Source organism: Acanthochromis polyacanthus, chromosome 7 (genome assembly GCF_021347895.1).
Source record: "Acanthochromis polyacanthus isolate Apoly-LR-REF ecotype Palm Island chromosome 7, KAUST_Apoly_ChrSc, whole genome shotgun sequence".
Classification (NCBI taxonomy): Eukaryota; Metazoa; Chordata; class Actinopteri; family Pomacentridae; genus Acanthochromis; species Acanthochromis polyacanthus.
The window spans coordinates 25,518,134-25,541,942 of record NC_067119.1 but is presented as its reverse complement, the minus strand read 5'-3'; the positions used below and the strand labels follow the sequence as shown (position 1 = coordinate 25,541,942).

Here is a 23,809-nt window from a genome sequence, read left to right as displayed (position 1 = left end):
AGTGGAAAATATTTTATTTTACATGTTTAAAGAAAATGTCTTAAAAAAGAGTAGGACTTAGCATTTATTGGCCCTTTTATAAACTGTGCTTCATGTTTATTTCCAGTCCCATCATTGTCAAACTGTAGCGCTCTTCCTCTATTCCTGTCTATAAGATCAACACTGGTGGTTAAATCTTTGTATGAAACAAACACTAGACAGCCATATTCTCTGCCCAGAGTAGCAGTGGTTGGATTTTTATCAATTTGCTTACACGTAACATGAAGTTATAAGCTCACATCATAAAAAATAGATCAAATTTACTCTCAGTTTACTTCTTTTACATGCACATAAAGAGCCTTTAGGGGATGTCGAGAGTCATTTTGGAAATTGTAGAAGCTAATGAGGCAATATAAAAGACATCTTTAGTGTATTCTTTTGCACTTATGCCCAGTGTCTGTTTAATATAATGCTTAACTCACTGTAGCATTGTATGAATTCACACAATTTGATTTCATGTCATCCATACCTATGTTAAATCATTTATCATGTTTCGTCTTACTTAATCAATTTTAGAAACAGTCAGACTGATGCTAAGAGGAATGCATTAGATATCACAAACTGATTTTAAAAAGTTGAAGAAAAAAAAACATGGTTTCAATTGGATCCACAAAGGGTAATTTCATATTGATAATTTGATCCTTTCCTGTAGCAGACGGCTGCAGTATGTGGAACTACTCAGAGCCGGTCTGGGTGTCGCTGCGCCACTTGTCCCCTGGTACTGATGCTGTGGCAGCCCAGTGGAGCCTGAAGGGCCTGGACAAGCAGGGAGGCTGGAGCCAAGAGGGCTGTAAGCTGGTTCATAGCGATAGCAGCACCTCCACCATGCGCTGCTCACTGCTTAGCAACTATGCTGTGCTGCAGGTAAGACAGCCTTGAGTGTTCAACCATTCATCCAGGATCACCAAGGCTGAATGAGACATTTATTTGAGTGTGATTTCTTTGTAGGAGGTGCCTGACTTCCCCCACCCTCCACCCATCTCTGTGAGGGTGCTCCACCCTGTGGTCTACGCCTGCACTGCGCTGCTCCTGCTTTGCCTCTTCACCATCATCATCACTCATATACTGCACCACAGGTACTGCCTTAGGACAGATCTCTTGTTGTTATTGTGCATTTGCTTCATCCTGTCATCATATGACTTCGTGCTCCTACAGTTCGATTCATATATCAAGAAAAAGTTGGCACACATTGCTAAACACCTGCTTCCACATCGCCATGACAACAGCGATCTACGCAGGAGGTATAAGTCTGACCAGCTATCCAGTGGTTTGTCAAGCAGTAAGTTTTGATTTTACCATTCTGTTTTTTTTCTCTTAATTTTTAGTGGCGCGTAAGCTTGATGTCTGACTGTCTGATTCATGACAGGTGGGCATCGCCCTGCATTACTCCTCACTGTCCACTCTGCTGTGGATCGGGGTCAGCGCCAGGGTCATTTACAAAGAGGCTGTGTGGAGAATGCCTCGGCAGCCGGAGGGAGAGCCTCCTGCTCCACCTACTCAGAGACCTATGCTCAGGTCAGCTCACTATGAGATTATTGTTTGCTGTCGATACGGTTTATGATGTGGACAGATGCAGGAGTTCTTCTGCATGGCCACCCAGACTGTGCACCATCGAAGCAGGTCATTGTGCTCGACAACTAAAACTCCTCTGTTTTTAAGAAACCTTGGGGGGGACATAGCAGAGTATTGCTGTGCCGCTAAAACTGGAATGTATGAAAGCAGCATAGCAGAGGCAGTGGGAGTTGTCATAAATCTGAGCATGGTGATTCAAGGGGTGCACTGTCTCTTTCAGTATCTCTTCTGTTTCTCCTCCCGCTTTCTTGCCCCTGTGATCTTGAAGCTGCAGTCATACACTGAGCCCCTGACCTCACTGGACCTCCAGCCACCCCTTTGTTGCCCACTCGGCCACATAGGATCAGACTGCAATAAATCACAGACTTCTGGGGGCTGCACTGACCCTTGTGACACTCTGCCCACTAAGATAATGAAAGATCACACAAGTCTGTTCAAATTCTATACAACAGGAGAGACTCTAAATCTTAAATAGAAAAATGACACTGTCATGCACACTTTAAAAACATGGTAACAGCCAAAGGTCATACTGTGGCACAGACAAGAAGTCTTTATTTCTGAAGCTGCTGCTGGAATCTTGCATTTGATATGTATTTGTCCTTTATTGAAGGTTCTATTTGATAGCTGATGGAGTTCCTCTTATCATTTGTGGGATCACCGCGGCCGTCAATGTCAACAACTACGGAGACAACAGCCCTTAGTAAGTGCTTCTCTTTTTATCCTTGAGCCATTTGGCTCTTTACTTTGTGTTGTTTTGCTTGGTGAAGTGAGTATTTCTGTGAGATGTGTTGAATACACAAAGATGTCCTTGTTTTGAACTCACTCTTCTGCCTTCTTTTCCGCCTCTTGCAGCTGCTGGCTGGTTTGGCGCTCCAGTCTGGGGTCTTTCTTTGTCCCTGCCGGCCTAGTGGTGTTGGTGACCTGGATCTATTTCCTGTGCACTGTGTTTCGCCTGAGGCACCGTGTGGCCAAAGAATGCACAGGAACCACCCTGTCCTCTCCGGTGACCGAGACCCATCCTGCGCTGGCAGGAAGCACCAGCCTGCTCTCCACAGACTCAGCAGTGGGACCAATAAACCCTGTTGTGCTTCCAGAGGACCAGTACTCACTGAAGACACAGTTCTCTGTGCTGGTGGCCACCCACTTCTTGTTTGTGATTCTATGGTGTTGTGGAGCCATGGCCATGTGGCTAACAGGCCACACTAGCTTGTTGTTCAGTAGCCTGTATGGGATGGTTGCCATAGTTTTGGGGGTGTTTCTGGTGGTGCACCACTGCTTCCGACGGCTGGATGTGCAGGCCTCATGGCTGGCCTGTTGTCCAGGATATCGCCGCTCACATCCCATGTCTACTTACACGCACACCTGCACTACCGGGAGTGGAGTGCAGACTTCAGAGCAGGGATCCCAGCTGTTCATCAACTGCCATCCGCCCGGTGACTCTCACAACTCCTCATCAGCCAGGTCGTCCTCCACACCAAGTGGGATCAGCAGCGTGGGCCCTGGGCCTTGCAAGCTCACCAATCTGCTGCAGGTGGGACAAGACAGTTCAAACAACACTTCACGTGTCCCTACAGGCAACAACACAAGCACCAGTACTGACAACATCACCAAGCAAACAAACAATATTCTGCCCACTATTAACTCTGCAGCCCCAGTTCATCCCCAGAGGAGGAAAGTGAGCAGCAGAACTAAACAAGGGAGTAATCAGTATTATCATCGGAGCGAGGGGAGAGGTCACTATCGCCTCAAAGCTCTAAGAACTGCAGCAGGTGGGGGCAGCCTTGGAGCTTTAGGCCCCACAGGTTTAGAGCACTTCAGTTCCTCACATGCTGTTTACAAACAGGCTACAAGTGAGAATGGCAGCATCCACCACAGCCTCTCAGAGAACCAGGCCAGCACCCTCACAAATGGGAAGCGGGTGGGAGAGTCGGTAGCCACCAGCCCCTCGGAGGGAAGCGATGGGGGCAGCAGCGGGAGCCGGAAACCTTTCCCCCTGCTGCCCTCTATGGCCAGCAGAGCAGCCATGCACGGTGCTCAGAGACGATGCGCCAGCAGAGACAATTTGAAACTGGCAGCATGTGCAGAGCGAGACACTAAGCGCTGCTCCTACCCTTTGAACAGTGTCACCACCACTGTGCCGGGGGCCGCTGCCCCAAACGGCACCCTGAAAAACTCCGTGCTGGAGCTGGAGCAGGACATGAGCGGCACGGACCAATCCCATAGCTCTGTTGGAATGAAGAGTGGTTTATGGAAAAGCGAAACCACAGTGTAAACTATACTTACATGTGAACATTTATGCATGACCTTAATGAGCTCTTAAATGACAGGGTTATGTCTTCAAGGTCACTTAATAATTATATAATTTAAGATATAATATCACAAAGGCACCCAGGACCCTAAACTGGTACTTTTGCCTCTGTAGCATTGTAAGAGTTTGCTGTGAATATGGTGGAAAATTAATAAGGCAGGTTTTTTTTTGTATTGTCATTTTCCAACATAAAATACGCATTTATTTTATTCACTTTGCAAAAAAATGTACAAGAGATCTCTGAAGTTGGCATATGATGTTGATTTTAGATGTCTAATGAAAGCTTTAATGTGTTAGTTGTGATTTTTCTATGCATATCAACTATAGCATGAAATGGAAACAAGACGATCCATTTCCAAAGTACAGCTATATGCATTTAATCTGTGGACAACATTTCATCCTTTTGTTTGCTTCAAGTAACTGTTTACGTGTGCTCGTATATGCACTTGTGTTCGCTGTGTGTGTGTGTGTGAGCGTGTGTGTGTGTGTGTGTGTGTGTGTGTGTGTGTGTGTGTGTGTGTGTGTGTGTGTGTGTGTGTGTGTGTGTGTGTATGCATACATTGTAGGAGAGGATTTGCATGAGTGCAGCTGTACAGAATCTCAGAGTGAATTAAAATGCTATGCGAGACTTTTGAATATAGAAAATGTTTCCTTCTTACTTCTCTCCCATCAGCACTGACACAGCTTCTTTTATGTGATAAATTCTAAAGGAATAAAAATCAGAGGGGAAAATATAATTGGCTTTCTCAGACCCACTCTCAGTTTTCATTTCTAACAAAAGACATCTTCTGACCTAATGTCTGAATGACTGCCATCTCCTGGATGGCACAGAAACTTTTTAGTCATTGTCAGGAAGTAAAATGCATTAACCTTGACCATCTCACAGGTTTTACAATGACACACTTATCCAAGCTTGCTTTTTTAATGCCAAAGTCTAATTTTGTCATGCTAGTGGAGGTTTTAGTATTAGAAAAAAATCAAGAGTGTCCTCATAGCAAAATTTAAACAGTAAATTGCCTTAACAAATAAGTCCGCTGACAAAAGCTGAAGCAGTACTTCTGTTTTTTCAATCAGCATGTTACACCTGCAATTCAGGAAATTACATTAACAGGAAATAGCATTTCTACTGTGCAGCTTGTTTTCATGGCTTTTTCCATTGTTCTCTGAGCCACATGCTGTTTGTTGTTTCTCCTCGTCAGTATTTTAATGTGATCAGTCTGTGCCGTGTACGATTGTATGTTCTATGTGCGCTATGAGCTTTTCAACCAGCCCCAAGCAGGACTTAAACTGATTCTCTAATGGAAAACAAACATGAGCACTGAGAGCAAGATTCAGAATAACTCCCTAAAGATCCTATCTCAAAGGGGAACTTTGTTTTTTTTTCAACCTGGGGTCTGTTTTCATGTCATTTCATACATGTGAGTGATGGAGAAATGAATTTTCGACATAGCTGCAGTATTTAGCCAGGCAGGCAGCTTAGCAGCTCAGCTAGCAGCTCGCGCCAAAACCAGTGTTTTGGCACGAGCTATCGCGCGATTTTGGAACGAGATTTGCTTTCTAGCGTCCTGAGATTTGGATACAGACCACAACAAAGAGCGATCACCAGGTAATGTAGAGGTTTTCGTTCACTTCTCATCTCTGGTATGTTGTGGGACACTCGTTGAGACTATCTGAGCCGGTCAGTGTGGGGAAAAAAGCACGTTAGGGTGGACTTTGACGCAGGGGGGGGGGCAAGTTGCCCCATACTTTTCGCTAGCCGAGCTGCTAGCTGAGCTGCTAAGCTGCCTGCCTGGCTAAATACTGGAGCTATGTCAAAAATTCATTTCTCCATCACTCACATGTATGAAATTACATATGGAAACAGACCCCAGGTTGAAAAAAAACGAAGTTCCCCTTTAACTTCCAAAAAAGATACTATGCTTTAGTGAATAACTTCCAGGTTGCACAGCGTATGCAAGATAAAATTCTTACAAAAAAAATATAGAATACTTATATTTCTAATGGATGTCAAACATGTGGTATGTTGCTGAATACTGGAGCCACTGTCATTCAGAAATTATTTGGAACCAAATGTTATATTTTGTTATGTTCTCTAAACTTTTCCACCTAGTGAAACATTAAGTTTGTGAAATATACTCTGTTTTGCATATTTTGCAAGCTTACAAAATCCATGAATATGTAGTGATTTGGCACAATTTCTTTTTAATATTATGTCATATCTATTACATTTATCTTCAGTCAAACTTTGTCGATAAAGACTTCGTGAACAGATCAAGTTCTCAATACTAAGATGTCAGTGTGGAGCCGGGAAAAAAAGTTTCATCCTGCTTTGTTCTGGTTATTCATCGATTCCCATTTAGACAATCTGACACAACAGAACACACTGTTCCTTGAGTTCCCAAAAAAACAGCAACACTACTATTTTATTTATTTTATGAGCCAAAACATTCAACTTAACAATAAGATACAAGAAAACTTAATAAACACATCCATACCTTATTTGCAGATTTAATTATTTCTTTTTTTTTTTTTTTTTAGCAAGAATGGTCTGAAAGATAAAAATATATCTATTTTTCTTAAGAAATATCTTCTTCAAGAAATTTTAGAGTGGCTTATAATTTTAGACCCAAAATAAAGAAACAAGAATATAAGTTGTCTGGGCATGACCTGTCTTGTATGACCCGAATTATCATCACTGGTCTCAGTTCAGTGTTAATTGTTGTTCCGTTCAGGTCTCTGATGACTTTTCCGAGGGTAAACTGATTCCTGATCAGTGGCTGTTGATACTAATTAACGGTACGTGCTCTCTCAGTGCCCTCCTCCTCCACCGTTCAATCACTGACGGACTTTAACAAACTGACAGATGCATTAGCCAATCAGACAGCGCTAAATAGAGTATGGGTGGGAACTCACAACATCAGGGAAGTAGACTGTTAAACACAGCGGAGGCAAAGCAAAGGAATTATGTTTATGAAAGCCTCTTAAAGGAGCTAGTCGCGCTGCTCTGGTGTCCTGTTTGGGTTTCCAGGACTAGTATAAGTTGGTTTACCAGATGTTAACTCAACTGAAACGCCATTAGAGTTGTAGGTACAGCGTTTCTAAGAGGAGGGAGAAGTATTACGACATCAAACTGAGCTTCCTGAACTGAAGTCAAGCTAGGTGACCAAAACCAGGAGCCGCAGAGGACGCCGAGGGTGAAAAACAGAGTTCAGGAAAAGGTTAACCACCGGCCCGACGTGGTGAGATATTTATAGCAGACAATTCGGATTAACTTTTGGTGAAGCTTACGGGACTTTGGCGATGTCTCTGGCCGACCAGAGCCAGCAGTGGTTCCCTACGAGTGTCCAGGTAACGGTGCATCAGGCACGGAACCTGCGTGTCAAGGGCAAGAATGGCACCAACGACTCGTACGCCATCATCCAGATGGCCAAAGACAAGTTTTCCACCTCCGTGGCTGAGAAATGTGTCGACCCAGTGTGGAAGGAGGAGGCTTCGTTTGACCTGCCGCTCTTCCACCCGGGAAACGCCGAGCGCTGCACGCTGTATATCATTGTAATGCACCGGGCTCAAGTGGGGCTCGACAAGTTCCTGGGCCAAGCCATGATAAACTTGCTGAATCTCCATGACGACAAGTCTCGTAAAAAGACAGAGTAAGTGACCAGTGATATATTCACCCAGCATGTTTCTACCCCATTCATAAAAATATACAGCCTGCTTGGTGTATTGTTTCAGGTGTCCACTCTTAGTTTGGGGTTGTGACTGAGTGTTATACAAAAGATGTCTACTATTTTAAGTAAAGTGTGAATGTAAATGTAAAGTATTAATTATTGTTATTGTTCAGCTTCAACCTTGATTACAATGCACAGACACACAACATGAATAAAAAAGCCTTTATTCCGTCATATAATTTAATGTAAACAACACCACAAAGCCTTAAATCCGGATTAAATTGTAATATATCCAGAAACAGGTATGTAAACAAACGCTAAGTACTTTAACTACATGGCTCCCTCATGCTGGTATTCATTTAGATGTATTTCTTTACATTATTTTAAGCTGAGATTGATTCTTTTCTTCTCTTTCTTTCAAGATTTTGATTTCACTGGATGGATAGCCTCCATATTTGTTGTTTTGTAAAGTTATCTGGACTTGGTCTCTATTTAGCCTCTTCTGAGATAGCATTAGCAAAGCTTTTGTAGTTTACAAACACTTTCCTGACTGTTACTCTCCCATTTGTCAGCTAACTTTATTCCAGTACTGATTTGGGTTTTTCCGTAAGTGTGAGTCATTTTACCACGACTGCGTGAAGTCACCAGCAGTAGTCAAAATGTGGTTGATCAACAGAAAACCGTTTCATAACATTCACTATTTCTTAAGTTGGAGCTTCATTTTGCTAAGTAGATCAACTGTAAGTAAATGTTCCTAATAAGAAATTGCTCAATATTGTTTAAATATAGGCACCGGTCTTGTCTAACACAATTCACAGACTTTATATGTTTAAACTGTGAAGCCTACTGTGAATTATACCTTGATTTCCTGTGTTTCATATTGGGAAAATAGATACGTAAATGAATAATTCAGTCTTGTCATGGCACCTTTTGTGTGTACAGAAATATGACGTCGTTAAAATAGGTCATTAAAGAACCACGAGTACGTTGATGGACTCGTTCTCCCCTCCTCCTTTTATTAGTGTTTGTTCAGAACAACACTGAACATTGAGCTGCTGATAAAACGACATGATTCCAATGTCTGCCTTGTCTGTCTTCACTGTCTGAGACTTTTACTTCAGAAATTGGTGTGAAGCCAAATGTGTCACTGCCAGCTAGATGTCAGACGCCTCTTTGGAAATCATCTTCTCACAGTGGTAATCCTGCTCATTTCTCAAGGCTGTGAGCTAACGTATCGTGCGTTTACTCACACCCAAATGCATTACATGGATTGGGATGACATCTGTGGACGTAACATGGGCGTAACGTGGGTGTAACAGGAGTCAAAATAAAACATCGCATTAGTGTTGAATTAGGATACACACACCCTCTTATGTAAGGGAAATGTTAAAAATACAAATGGTTTAATATAGACTCTGTCGCGTTCGTTCCACTCTGGTAAACCCTCGTCAGCGTGGCCTTTAATTTGGAAGTGACCTTTGGTAAAAACCGAGCGAGCTAGAGGTTGTAAGTTCTCGGTAATCACTCAGCCAAGGGCAGGCTTGATATGGTGCCAGAATGACTTCATTCACACGGTTATTGTTCCTTCATATCTGATATGCTATCTTGTGTTTGTTTTTATGTTTTTACATGTCCGTGGCAAAGTTCATTCCTTGCCATTTCCTGTGTTTGAGCTCCTTCGTTCTCTTTGCTTGTTTCGTTCCCTCCGTCTCTTTTAAGATCCACTATATACACACCGTATTGGATGTTGCTGGTTCTGCCTGAGGTGGTGGTGTGGTGTTAGATTACTATCCGGCTTCCCTGCGGTGCTGATATGGGGTGTGACATTGAAGACTTTGTTTTCCAGCTGAAAGGGAACACTACAGTTGCCTCTAACAAAGGAGTGAATCTGAGATGAAATGAGGTTTACAGTGACCCATTTTAGTTTTTAAAAGGGGAAAATAAGTCACTCACCCAAATAATCAAGCATTAAAGCTAATAAATGTAGTGATCATATAATTATGATCTACTAAGCTTTTCCTTACTATTTAGGATAGTATTTGTTCTCTTAATGAATCAGTCTCTTTGGGAAAATCACACTTTTACCAGGAATCGGTTAGGCTTTAAATAAATCATATTTATATTATTGATTGTACTGCAGATGGCTTTCCTGATTCTTGAATCTGTAAAAAATTCTCCCATGTTGTGTTTCATGAAGCTATGGTATGAGGAATTGGTGATGTGCAATAACATTGTTCAGTAATACAGTGACGGTATGACTCACCATAGATAAATGAATATTGCTTCTTTTAGTTTTTATATCTTTTTGCCTTAGTAGCTACACTGCTCACATAGACCCCAAACAATGTGTTCTCTTGTGCGCAATAAATACAGAAATTAAATAATAGATTTTCAACATGATTTTCTGGACAAATTTCACATAAATTCCTAGCCACTTTAACTGGAAATCTAATTTGAATATGACATTATAGATATAAGAAAACAAATTTTCTCCCCCTGCATCCCAGAAATATTTCCTGCTTAGCTCAATAAAACAACTTTTGATCTTTATCCTCTTTCATATCTCCTTCACAGTCTCATTAAAAGCTGTTATTATGAGGGGAGCTGATGGTTTACTAGAGCGTCGTCTGATTGGTCAAATGGTTTGATTGCATGGTGCAAGTAAATATTGTAATTTTTCTTATTGATGGCATCATAAGCAGACTTTTGCAGTGTGATTTCTGTTGCTAATGTTCAAAACCTGAAGTTTATAAAGAAAGGCACAAAATTCTCACAATTTACAAGCTTAACTCTGTAAAAAAATGACTGAAATCATTATTTCAATATCTGATTTTCTGTTCATCAACGGATGGCTCCAGCTGTACATTTGTTTTCTTCATTTCCTTCCTCTTCAAACACAAACCATCATGTTGCTGTAATTTGTTCGTCTCATGGTTCATGTCATAATGTGAGAAGCAGTAAGGAGGAGATCTGCAGCAGCTACATTTTCACACGAGGAACCTGAGAAATCAGCCACAACAGCAGAATGCCTTTCTTCTAGTTAGATGTCGTAGTATTGGACCAGGTCCAAATGCTGCAGAGCCAGAGAATTCATTTGTCCAGACACCTGAGACCACTATATTTATTATGTAAACAAAGAGCACAGTGGCACTAAATTGTTTCCCATCCTGATGCTGTATATTCACTCAACGTTTAGAACCACCTTCAGTCAATTCACACTGACCTTTCCAGGTCATTTTAAATGAGGTATTATGATTTCATGGTCTTTGGAAACCTTTGAAATGTTTTGCTGCATGATGTCAGAGAGTGCATGACAATAGCATTTTGATGCAACTCCTCTGTAGTGCTCCCTAGTTGCACCTCGTTAATATGTTGGCTGAACTCATGGCATCTGCTCACTGGATAAACACGGGCGCTTTTGTTAATCATTAAACATAAAAGAGAAGCGCCCTTGACAGTTAACACGGGAACCTGTCCAGCAGGACCAGTGAGCACATATCAGGGGCACGGCTTTCTATTTCTATCCTAACAATACAGAAGCTGAACTCCCTGACAGCGTGTTAATAAGCACCACGATGCATTGTGTCTTCATTAAAGCACACACCCTGCTTTCAGACAAGAACAACAAACCATTTCTTGATTGGCTTGAGAAAGTGTTGTCTGTCTGTCCTTGGTTTTGCCCTGTGGTTTGTTTTGGTTAGCGATTGTTTGACTTCGTTTAGGGTGGGAGAGGAGGAATGTTTGAATCAGACTCAGTGTAACTTTCGTTACATCATGTACTGTACAGCACCTCCCTGTGTGTCTCAGGAATGTTGGTTCACTCCCATGCTTGTTTCCTGACTGTTATCCCCACAAGGGCCTGTCTGGATGTCTGCTGCATGGCAGGAAAATGAATGCTGCAACAGTAAACTCCAAATGAACTGCAGATAACTGTCTGGTTACTACCACACCATGTTTCATACAGCATACTTCACTTTATCTCTTCCAAAGGCAAACAGAACCTTAATAAGCTCCACATATTGTTGCACAGAATGATCAAAGAAGCATTCAAAGGGACAGTTGCTTTAAGTGAAACAGTTGGAGGACTCTGCTGTGGAACAAAATGTTAAAAAGGGGAAAGGCTTGCCATAATGGGCACTTCTGCTACCGTATTAGTACATCTAATAATAGCGAGGCTTGAATTAGGAAGCTGAAAACACCCGTACGTAATGGCACTAATTGCTTGTTTTGGCTTGCTTTTAGATGGGGCTCTCCAGAACACTCTTACCTTTCCCTTGCAGACAATAAGTGCTGATCCTGTACAACAGAGAGGACATGAGGGGGAGGCCTGAACAAAGCTGTAATTGTCAGGCTTTATCTACGGTTGGCATGGTAGTCCCAACAGGAACTGAAACAAGCTGTATACTAGTTAATGATACTTATCAGTCTCAGGTCTAACAAGACAGAGCAAAGTAATGCCGAGAGATGTGAAGCATTTGAAGACAATGTCATTAGGAACCTGGTTGTTTTTGGTCAGAATCATCCACTTACTATATGTAGATTGTTTTTATATTCCTTTTGTGGGCAGTCTCTCATCCCACCTGAAGTGATCTTATCTTCAGTGTTATAGGAACCACCCAAAGTCAAACTTGTCTGAAAGAGTAAACTTGTGACTAAAACATAGTTCTGTGATGAGTAGTGCAAACCTCAAAGATATTTAAAATACAGTGATATACTGTAGATCGTTTGTTAAGCTGTAAGATCAACATTACTTTTCTGTTTATTTGCTAATTGTTTAATCCATTATTTTTCTCACAATCACTCCAGTGTTAATGAGAATCTGGGTAAATGGGCTGAAAAAGAATTAAAAATGCAATTTATTTCCTATATTCATAAACAGATTAGTTTTCAACAATAACTCGTGAATAATTAACTTGTTAATCTATATCTCAAAAAAGTGCCCATCATAAGCTCTAACATAGTGGCAAATTTAGAAAAAACATGAAGCAAATTATTACATTTGGCATTAAGAATAAAGCACGTGTTTTGCATTTCTGCTTGATTATTGAATAAAATTATTCATCTGTGTTTCATTAGAAGTTAGATGGATTTATCGTACTAATGTAACGTTAAATGTCCTTTTACATAACAAAAATCAGTTCCATGTTTTCAAGTCTTCGTGTCTCAGATATTGCCACCTGAGTTTAATTGTTTCGTGTGTTTTCTGCACAATTGAACTGGTGTCAGACAAGTTTTGAAGATGTAATATTCCTCCATAACAAGGCAGTGGCTGACACAAATCCACATTCACTGGGGACAAGTGAAAGTCTCAGTTCTGTTAAGTGGGCCTTAAAGCGTGACTGGGAAACTAAATTACCTGATAAAATGAGTTTTTTTTTTTGCACAGTATCAAAGTTCTGATTGAAGAATCCATTATTAGCTCTCGAGAAAGTTCCTACAATATTCCAAAAACTAAATTTTGAACCCCTGCTTTGTTCTTTTTTTCATTTCCAGGTGGTTCAAGCTGGTGGATAAGTCCGGAAAAGAGGACAAGGCGCGAGGGGAGGTGCTGCTCAATATCCAGTTCATGAGAAACAACATGTCAGCGAGCATGTTTGACCTTTCTATGCAAGATAAACCGCGCTCCCGCATCTCAAAGCTGAAGGACAAGGTCCGTGGGAAGAAAAAGGATGGTTTCTCTGACTCTGCTTCAGCTATTGTTCCCCCCGTCAGCCAGGTCCTCACAGACAGCGAGGGAGAGGCTGATGCACAGTCGCTCAATCTTTCTCCAGGAGCAAAAAAGAAATCCAAGCTCAAAACCCTCTTTGCCCCCAAATCTAACTTGCAGCGCAACATCTCGCAGTCCATGTCTACCCTGGGCACGCTCCCTGAGAAGAATTCATCTCTCAGTGGCAGCCGCTCATCTGGCCTCAATGCAGACTCTCCTGACGGTAATTTAACCTTCTCCATACTCTTCGCTCTATGTTGACAGATCTGGTTTCCCTTCTGCTGCACAGTGCAAGTTAAATGATGGTGTTTTGCATCTCAACGATGACATCATGTTTCTCTCTTTCTCCTCCCACAGTTAAAAAGAAATTCAAATTTCTGGGGCACAAGCGAACGGGCAGCTCTGACAGCAAAGTGTCGCTGGGCCCTTTCTCCCTACTGGGCCGCTCCAAGCAGAGCAACAGCGACCTGAACAACCTGTGCATCAACGGCAGCCACGTGTACACGGAGGAGGACGAGCCCAAGAGTGGATCCACACTCAGTCTGAACAGCTCAGGCCAAGGTTCTGTGGAGGATGTCCGCAAACACACTTCTGATCTTCCAGCAGATTCCTATAAAAGTGTACCTGTCCCCTCCCACAAGCAGGAGTCTGCAGACAGAGCTTTACTAGAGCAACAGCGCCATCAAGAGGAAGAGGAAAGAAGGCAGGCAGAAGAACGACGCAAAGCAGAAGCAAGGAGGCGAGAGGAAGAGGAGAAATACAGGGCAGAGGCCAAGAGGCTGCAGGAGGAAGAGGAGCGCAGACAGCAAGAGGAACAGGAGAGAAAGAGACGCTTCCTTGAGGATGAAGCAAGGAGGAAGAAACAGAAGGAGGAGGAAGAGAGAAGAAAGCAAGAAGAAGAAAATCAGAAGCTCGAGGAGGAGCGTCGCCGGGCAGAGGAGCAGAAGCGTCAAGAGGAGGCTTCCATGAGTGACAGACTGTCAACTCTGTTTGGAATGATCAGAAAAAAGGAGGAGAAGAAGGAAGAGGTGCAGCAGCAAGCTAAAGAGGATCTGCCCACCCCAGCCCCTCGCAGTGACTCAAGAGGTCCGGATCAACCAGTCTCCCACCGGTCCACCAACCCGTTTCAGGATGTTCCCCTCAGCTCAGACCCTCCTCCAAGCAGTAGTGAAAGCATAACCGACAATCAGAAAACCAGCCGCAACCCACAACCCCCCTCAGCCACGGTCTTCCTCAACCGCACTGCTAAAGTGTCTGCAGTCAAACCCAGGTAGGCCTTTTCTCATGTGATTGCAGTGTACTCATCAACACATTACGCTGCACTAATGTTATGTAATAATGCTGCTGTTATGTGGGTGTTATGATTCTCAGCATGCTTTTGTTTGCTTGTCGTCACACACTCGCTTGACTGGAATTTCAATATTCGCTTCAATTGTCCTGCGAGTGAAGCTGCGCATACATTCACATTTAGGTAGTGTCTGCATTTTCTTCAGCTAAAAGAAGACTCAACTTTAACTGCAAAGGAAAAAAAAAATGCATACAATTGAGCTACATATCAGTTAGAAATGCTAATTTGGAAAACCGAAACACTTGTTCTTGATGATTTAGTTTTTCTCCGAATCATGGCTGCCAGCACTGAAACTTGAGAATTCCACATCTTTCTGTCCTGCTCTGTTGTCTGTCTTGAATTACCAAAACTGTAAATTCCATCTGACGGTTGTTGGACCTGTTGTACCAGTTTGTACAGATGAGAATCTGGGTGTGGCTTGAGTTTGCGAAGATGTTGTGAAACAAGTTGTCGACTGAACAGAGCTCATAAGGAGTGACCAAGCCGTAGCACTGCTTTCTCCGTGAGTGGCCAGAGTGATTGGATTTTGGTTTTACATATTTTTGATAATTGTGAGTGGACTGGGCTGAACTGGAATCATAATGGTAAGGAGAGTGTGCTTGTTTTGACCTTTGATCTTAACAGCGTTTGTTGTGTAAAAGAAGCTATGATAGATTGCTGATTAACAGTTGTTTGTGTCATTTAGTTGTGGTAATAATTCTTACATTTTGGCTCTATATTAGTCTGGTTAATAAGATCTACGAAGAATGATCTCATTAGTGTGTATAGTCATTTCTCAGTGTGAGCAGGTCACAGCTAAAAATAGACACCAACTGCAAGGCATGTGAATATCAGAAGTCCTGTCTGGATGTTGGCCATTGATATTGAACAGGAAAGCATTTTATGACCAAATTAGTTTGACATATTTAATAGAAGGCCATTGTAGTGCTTAAATGTGGTGCTGATCACAGATTATGCTCTATTTAAGTGATTTGGGCAGCTTGTTCATGCTATTAGTTGTCTAACAAATAGCTACATTAAGTGAGGTTGTAGGTGGGAATTTATTAGATCTTTTATGAACTTGTTGACGTGATATGCTGGTTAACTGGTGACGGGCTGTACATTGGTGAAAGTGACTTCAGGCAATGTTGTGGTCACACTGACCTGTAGGCCTTTGTTTTCACTCCTTGGCAGATTTACTCAATCTTTGGAGTCTGAACCCGCTGACTGCCAAACTCCCAGTCAGCTGTGTCCTTCCCCAACCACCTCTGAGTCTACCCTGTCTGTTGTCCCGCCTGAGTCCCCCGATACTTTCTCCAACCTCCACTCATCCCTGGCTCCACCAAACATAAGTCAAAGCCTGTCTGGTTCTCCTAGCGGCAGCACAGAGGATTTGTCATCAGTGGAATCTTCACTTATCATGGCAGATCAGAAGAGAAGAGCGCTTCTACCGCCCACATATCCTGCACAGGGGGCACAAACCGGAGGAAATCATGTTCCTAGAGAGATCAAGAACCCTGCATACGTGGAGGTTGATGGATCACAGCAAGGCAAAAAAATGTCTATACCGCTTCCTGATTATGAAAGCCTCTTTCCTCAGAAAAGGCACGGAGTGCAAGGGCAAACTCGGTGGGATCACATAATTGCTGAAGTGAATCAGAGGCACAGGGACTCTCTGCCTGAATTACTGGGTACAGAGATGAGTGTGGATGCCCCAGAGGAGCTTAGCCCGAGTCCTAGGTCCTCAATAACACAGGAGAGTCCTGCTGTGAGGCAATATCAGACACCACCTCGGGAGACCAAACCTGTTTCTTCAAAAAAGGTAGCAGCCCCTGCTCCCCCTAAACCAGTGAGATCTCCATCCCCTCAGCCAGTAATAGATTCCAGTCAGAGACAAAGCCAGGATGTTGCTCATCAATCTTTCACAAGGCCGAATCCGTCTGCAGTCCCAGCATCTGCAAAAACTGACACCTCAAGCAGAGCGCCGTCCAGAGAGGCAGCAAGGAAGGTGCTGCACCCTTCACCCACTGCCACACCTGCACCCAGACCACCTAGCCAAGTGGACCGGGCTTCAACCCCATCAGATGAGCAAGGAAAAGCGCAAGTCACCATGAACAAGGAAGCACCCACAGCTAAACCCAGGCAAAGAAATAGTGGCCAAGAGCCAATGAAGGAAGAAGAATCAGCTGTGAACAGTAACACACAAAAACTGTCTAGTTTAGATACAAGCAACGTGGACACAAAAGACAAACAGGTTAGGGAGAATTTTGTAGATTTTGACCCATTCCCCAGTACAGAGCTCCTGTCCAAAGACCCATGGGGACAGCTGAAGCCAATCCAGGAAGTAGACGACTTTTTTGTTGGCAATGTACAGAAAGAGCAGAAACCTGAAGATCAGGGAATGACAGCAGATGATCTTAATAAAATTTTTGCTCAAGAAACACCATCAGACCCCTTTGCTAATTTTACTAGCAGGCATTCAGACAAACCCAGTGAATACAGGAAAACAAATGAAGATTTGAAGCAAAGCAGCCCTGCATTCCAAAGAAGGAATTCACAGAAAAGAAAGAAGATTCCTCCAACTCCATCTCACTCAGAAAATAAGACTTTCATGTCTCAACAAGAACCAGCGAGCAAAGTAGGAACAAGCTTACCTGCAGCCAATCAAGAATTCTCCATGAGAGATGTCACTGCTGGGTCAGCCACACTGCAGCCTCAAGCTGAGGTGAAAACGCAAAACAGTTTTTATGAAGGAGAGGATCCATTCGGAGCTGAGCCATTTACTGTGCCCTCAGCTGTGACTTCCTCACAACCTGTCCAGGTAGTTATGGAGGAACCAGCATATCAGGCAGGAGGCTTGTCTGGGGGAAAGTCTCCTTTGCGAGCTTGGGTGTCCCCTTCTGAAGTTCAGACTGTCAGTACTCAGAATAGCAGTGGAGGTGGACTAGCCGCTCCTCCACGCAGGTGAGATTGAACAGGCAATTTGAAAAGTCTACCCTTGTGATTTATCTCGAGTTACATATGAAAACGCTGCTTTGCTTATGGTGCTGTTACATCGGGAGGTGAATAAGACGTTGGGATTTATCTTGGGTTTGACTATTTCGAAACTTTCTTGGCTACTTTCCTCACACTGGGTTCAATGGAATCATCGAAGATAAAAAAAACCCTACATTACATGATTTAATCCTTTTCTCCTGCTTCTAACCTTTATTATTTGCTGCGAAGGTTCTGTAAATCTTATTTTTCTAGTGACCTGCTGTTAGCTTTGTTGTCTCCTTGTGGGCTTGATAATAATGCTTGCCCTTTCTTCACAGGCCTCATCCTGTGAAGCCCATGAGCTCAGCTGAAAGCCAGCATCCCATCAGCAGCCCTGTTGTGAAAGAGATAAAGGTCCGTGACGTTGCATCAGGGAAGATAAAGGTACTGTCATGTTGACATCTTTATATATATATATAATTATGTATATATAAGCCTCTCACAGTCAGTAAATTAGATTGTGCTGAAGGAGGAATTGTAGGCGAGATAACTTAGAATATCTTTTCAACCTGTAACATAATCTATGTTATGCGTATTTAGAAGTGGTATCGTTAATGGATGTGTGCCAGGAGTAGCTCAGACTGGAGGCATTCGTTTCAAGCTATCTGTGTGTCCGTTTCACTAAACCACTAAACACCATTCCACTAAACATCATTAAATATCTAATGAATGACTGGAGGGAATTTCTTCAAACCTGGCACCAAGTTCACATGGACTCCAGGATGAACTGTTACATTTTGGTGGTCAAAAGTCACTGTGACCTGAAGCCCATTCCATTCTTGTGAACACGATAAATCAAGAAATTCTGGATTACCGTATTTTCACGACCAAAAGGCGCACTGTACCAAAAGGCGCAGTCTCAGTTATGTGTGCCATTACTGTATTTAACACACACATAAGGCGCACCTGATTATATGGCGAGGGTTTTATATACAATCCACGCCCACACTTACCCCTTTAACGTTCTCATGGTGTCCTCTACTACGTCGGCCTTACAACACCACACACACACAAGCATACAAGTGTGCGTATTTAAAAATAGAGCCGGAGCAAAACTGAGTTTGGTTGTGCTTTATTTAAGTATTGATTACAAAGTACTAACATTTTTTTAATCATCAATAGTCGCGGGCATGGTAAAACACACGGATAAAACAAGCACACAAGTGTGCGTATTTAAAAATAGAGCGGGAGCAAAACTGAGTTTGGTATTCACATTTTTTTTTACCGGTAATCGTCATCAATCAAACCCATGGAAGTCCTCATCCTCTGTTTCTGAATTGAACAGCTGCGCTAAACCTCCATCAAACATGCCAGGTTCACTTTCTTCACTGTCAGAGTCACTTTCCGTGCCGTGCGGCGCCTCGGAAATGATGCCGGCTTTTGCGAAAGCTCGAACAACAGTGCCAGCAGACACGTTAGCCCGAGCATCTACAATCCATTGGCAAATTGTGGCGTAACTCGCCCGGCGCTGCCTTCCACTCTTAGTGAAACTGTGGTCTCCATCGGTCATCCATCGCTCCCACGCCGCTCGCAGCCTTACTTTGAACGGCCGGTTCACACCGATGTCCAGCAGTTGGAGTTCCTTTGTCAGGCCTCCCGGAATGACAGCAAGCTCAGAGTTCATTTGCTTCACTTGTTTTTTCACATCGGCTGTGAGATGGGCACGCATAGAGTCACAGATCAACAGCGATGGTGATGCGTGGAAAAAACCACCTTGTCTACGTCCGCCTTACAACAACAACACACAGGACGCACTGCACCATAGGGCGCGCCGCACAATTTGAAGAAAATCTAAGACTTTTATGTGCGCCTTATAGTCGTGAAAATACGGTACATCTGGTGCAGACATTTAATTGAAATGAAGGATGAAGTGATTTGAGGGGCTGGTCCAAATAGCAATTTCTGGGCTCCAGATATTCGGACCTAATTAATGACGAATATCTGAACAGGTAGTGCAAAACAGTGGCATATACAGTGCCTATCATAAGTATTCACCCCCTTTGATGTTTTACCCTTTTATTGCTTTCATAAATCAATCATGGTCAATAAAATTTAGCTTTTTAAACAAAAAAATTTATTGGGAAAAAACTCTTTGATGTCAAAGTGAAAACAGATTTCTATAAAGTAATGTTAATGAAAGAAAATTATATAAATAAAAATAATTGTTTGCATAATTATTCACCCCCTTTTTAATTTAATGGTCTAATTCAATAGAGGTCCATCAAATTGTTGCCAATAGTCTCACAATGAGTGAAATGAAGATCACCTGAGTGGTGTGGGTGTGTTTCAAGTGACTGAGTTGTAAAACACCTGTCTGAAGGGTCCAGAGAGTGGTTGATCAGTATTCCTGGCTACCATTACACCATGAAGACAGTAGAACACTCTAAGCAACTCAGGGAAAGGGTTATTGAGAAGTACAATTCAGGGGATGGTTACAAAAACATTTCCAAGGCACTGAACATCCCCCAGAGTTCAGTGAAATCAATTGTCAAGAAATGGAAGGAATATGGCACTTGTGTGAATCTGCCTAGATCAGGCCGCCCTCGTAAACTGAGTGACCGTGCAAGTAGGAGACTAGTGAGAGAAGCCACCAAGACCCCTACAACTACTCTGAAGGAGTTACAAGCTTCAGCTGCTGAGATGGGAGAGACTGTGCATGTAGCAACTGCTGCCCGGGTTCTTCACCGGTCAAAGCTTTATGGGAGAGTGGCAATGAGAAAGCCACCGTTGAAGAAAAGTCATATTAGATCTGGACTAGAGTTTGCCAAAACGCATGTGGAAGACTTCATGGTCAAGTGGAAGAAGATTCTTTGGTCTGATGAGACCAAAATTGAGCTTTTTGGCCATCAGACAAGACGTCATGTTTGGTGGAAACCAAACACTGCACATCACCAAAAACACACCATCCCCACTGTGAAGCATGGTGGTGGCAGCATCATGCTGTGGGGATGTTAATCAGCAACTGGACCTGGAAGGCTTGTAAAGATAGAGGGCAGAATGAATGCTGCAAAATACACTGAAATCCTGGGGGACAATCTTTTTCAGTCTGCAAGAGAACTACGTCTTGGGAGAAGATTTATTTTCCAGCAAGACAATGATCCAAAACATAGTGCAAAAGCTACACAGGAATGGTTAAAAAAGAACCAGGTAAATGTTCTGGAGTGGCCGAGTCAAAGCCCAGACCTCAATCCTATAGAGAATTTGTGGCTGGACTTGAAAAGGGCTGTTCATGCCCGATACCCGCGCAATCTGACAGAGCTTGAGCAGTTTTGCAAAGAAGAATGGAGCAAAATTGCAGTAGGTAGATGTGCAAGACTGACTGAGACCTATCCACACAGACTCACTGCTGTGATTGCAGCCAAAGGTGCATCTCCTAAATACTGACTTGAAGGGGGTGAATAATTATGCAAACAATTACTTTCATTTATATAATTTTCTTTCATTAACATTACTTTATAGAAATCTGTTTTCACTTTGATATTAAAAAGTTTTTTCCAATATTTTTTTTTGTTGAAAAAGCTAAATTTTATTGACCATGATTGATTTATGAAAGCAATAAAAGGGTAAAACATCAAAGGGGGTGAATACTTATGATAGGCACTGTATTTACAAGAACCGACATTTCTATAAAACAAATGTAAGCAAGAGATTTAGTGCACTGAAAGGGTGGCATCTATTTACAAGAACAGACCTTTCAGTAGCCTACCTGCACTCACTTCATGTTATGTGCCAGGAAGGTGAGCAGATCTACATTTTCGGGCAAGAGTGAACTTTTGGTTTTGTTCACAATGTAGCCAGCCTTTAAGAAAAGGCGCTCCAATGGGATGGAAGTGGCCAGAACACACAGGCAGTATTTGGCTCTCAAACTTAATATACAGATACCACCACGATGACCGAATATTCAGATATTCAAGGCCAGCACTAGGGATTTCATTTTGATATTTAAAGACCACTGTGACTTCACAAAGCACTTTTTTGTGCCTTCACTCAAGGATTTATACACTCATTTAGACAAAATCACACACAAATGTCTAAACAATGATGAAACGCTCAAGATTGAGTTTGGTCAGACATAGAAGTGAATTGTAACTTGGTTAAGTTGAGGCCCACAAACACAAGACAGCTATTCTAGTTTGAGTTAAACACCAGACATTTTCCTCAAAGTGATGAAAAACAGCGCCATTTGGCAGCTCCAAAGCGACTCGTTTTGTGCGTCTGAAATCTTGTAGCAGTCTTGTGGCATAAGAGCTGTTAGACAACGGTCCACTTATCTTGCTTTTTCACTCAGCAGATGTCATTTTGCTCAGTTGTTAGAAACTGAGGAAAATTCCATCTGCTGTGAAGGCAATAATGCGTCGCTTAGAGCTTTGGAATAGTAAGTAGCTGGGCGTACTGTAATTAAATATTTTGTCAAAAGTGTAAATATGCAAATACGGTTATGAATGTACCCCTGTGTCTGTAAAAAACAAAAAAAGTGTTGTACAGATTGTTTTCTCTCGGGGCTAACCGACACTTCTGTGTGTACCTAAATACATAACTAAGTTTTAATGAGAATGCATTTGCTGTATTCACTCGTCTTCATTCCCCTCAGGTGGGAAACTCGGTGGAAAGTGGCCCGTACACTCAGCTGACACAGGAAGAGTTGATCACGCTGGTGGTGAAGCAGCAAGCCGACTTGTCCAGGAAAGACGCCAAGATCGTTGAGCTGGAAGAGTACATAGACAACCTGCTGGTGCGTGTTATAGAGGAGCAGCCCAGCATCCTGCAAGCCCTCAACGCTGCAAAGCCAGTGTGAGGTAACGTCAGCTGGAAGAAGACAGCCCCACTTAAGGACTCAGCTCTATTTCTTGTGTGTGTTTTTACTGTTAAAACACAATCTCCATGAAGGTCTTGGAGCATATGCACTTTTTTCATTCCAGAGTGAAACAGGTTGCTTGGAAATTGTCTCTGACGTAATAACATTTGGTGATCCATAACAAGCAAGTAGGAAATCTTTATATAAGCAAATGAATGTATTTACTTTGACACTAAGGTACTGCAGTTTGCTTTAAAAACTCATTAGGTGATAATATATTTAGAATTTTTGATTTATATACCATACTTGATAAACCCTGGGATGATCTTTATTTAATATACATCATATGTGGAAAGAATTGTTTGTTGTTTTTTAAAACTATTTTCCGGCCTTTTTACTCTTTGCATAGTGTATAACTTCATGCTGTGTGGTGAATGATCATATTTAGAATGTCATTCAGCCACTTGACTTTCACAGATCCTTCCCCCCGCCACTTAAGTCTTATTTTTTTTATTTTCTTTGTGCACGGATTGTTTTGACCACACAATTACAATGTGTCCCTTTGTGCTCACCACAGTGGAATGTCACCTAATCGTCTAGTCCTTAAGAACATATTGTGCCTATTGTTGCTAGAAGAGGTGGTATTTAGATAAACCAGCAATGGCCAAGAGCAACCCGCTGCTATTTACTGTACATAGTTTGAATAATTCGTTAGTTGCTGCATTTCTTTTCCTTCATGTGGTTGTTTTGTAGCCTTTAAAATATCAAGTGAGCAATAGTACAGAATCCAGCTCTTCTTAAATGAATGATTTGATCACTGTGATATTTGTGTTGTATTTATGAAATAAAAACCAAGAGATAATCAAGAAGCTAAGGAACAGTAATCAGCTCAGTTTCAGTGATAGCCAGCCTTGTCTTTGTATTTGAACTACACTAATGAATGCCTTTGCAAACTAAAACTGCTCGATGTCTTGGCAGAAATTATAGCAATATTAATCCTCAGAATGTACAGACCTGTGCCTTCAAACTCATTTTTGTGACTGTTATGTATGGATTGCTGAATATAGAGTTGTTGGCTGCCTCTCAAAGAACAAGCGGCCTGATTTATCCAGTGGGACGCGAAATCTATACTGCAGTTGATGTGTAAACGTTTGAAAGCAGAGATGCGGAGCTATATGAGTTTATTTGAAATAAAGACACTAATTTTGTCACCAGGTTGTTTGTATAAGTGGTTATTTACATTCAGAAAGAAATCCACAACATACCAAGATGAAAAAATGTGTGCATAATTAGTATTTGGAACCCAAAGTGTTTTCACACTTCTAGCAGTCGTGTTTTATAATTAGTTTCTTACCTA

General features: G+C 42.2%; 2 protein-coding genes across 2 annotated transcripts in view; both read left to right on the top strand.

The window, feature by feature from the left end:
* The window catches only part of adgra2 (adhesion G protein-coupled receptor A2), a 39,386-nt gene extending 34,839 nt beyond the window's left edge, over window positions 1-4,547 (top strand). Inside the window, 6 exon segments of the mRNA XM_022199871.2 lie at window positions 695-903; window positions 988-1,115; window positions 1,195-1,318; window positions 1,406-1,554; window positions 2,222-2,311; window positions 2,464-4,547. Of these exon segments, the coding sequence (XP_022055563.2) occupies window positions 695-903; window positions 988-1,115; window positions 1,195-1,318; window positions 1,406-1,554; window positions 2,222-2,311; window positions 2,464-3,883 (2,120 nt within the window). The 3' untranslated portion in view covers window positions 3,884-4,547.
* Window positions 4,548-6,827: 2,280 nt separating this feature from the next.
* On the top strand, window positions 6,828-23,666 carry rab11fip1a (RAB11 family interacting protein 1 (class I) a). Its single transcript, XM_022199872.2, has 5 exons — window positions 6,828-7,569; window positions 13,081-13,517; window positions 13,652-14,564; window positions 17,936-18,041; window positions 22,249-23,666. The coding sequence occupies exons 1-5, from the start codon at window positions 7,220-7,222 to the stop codon at window positions 22,450-22,452; spliced, it is 2,010 nt and encodes a 669-aa protein (XP_022055564.2). The 5' UTR covers window positions 6,828-7,219; the 3' UTR covers window positions 22,453-23,666.
* The last annotated feature ends 143 nt before the right edge of the window (window positions 23,667-23,809 follow it).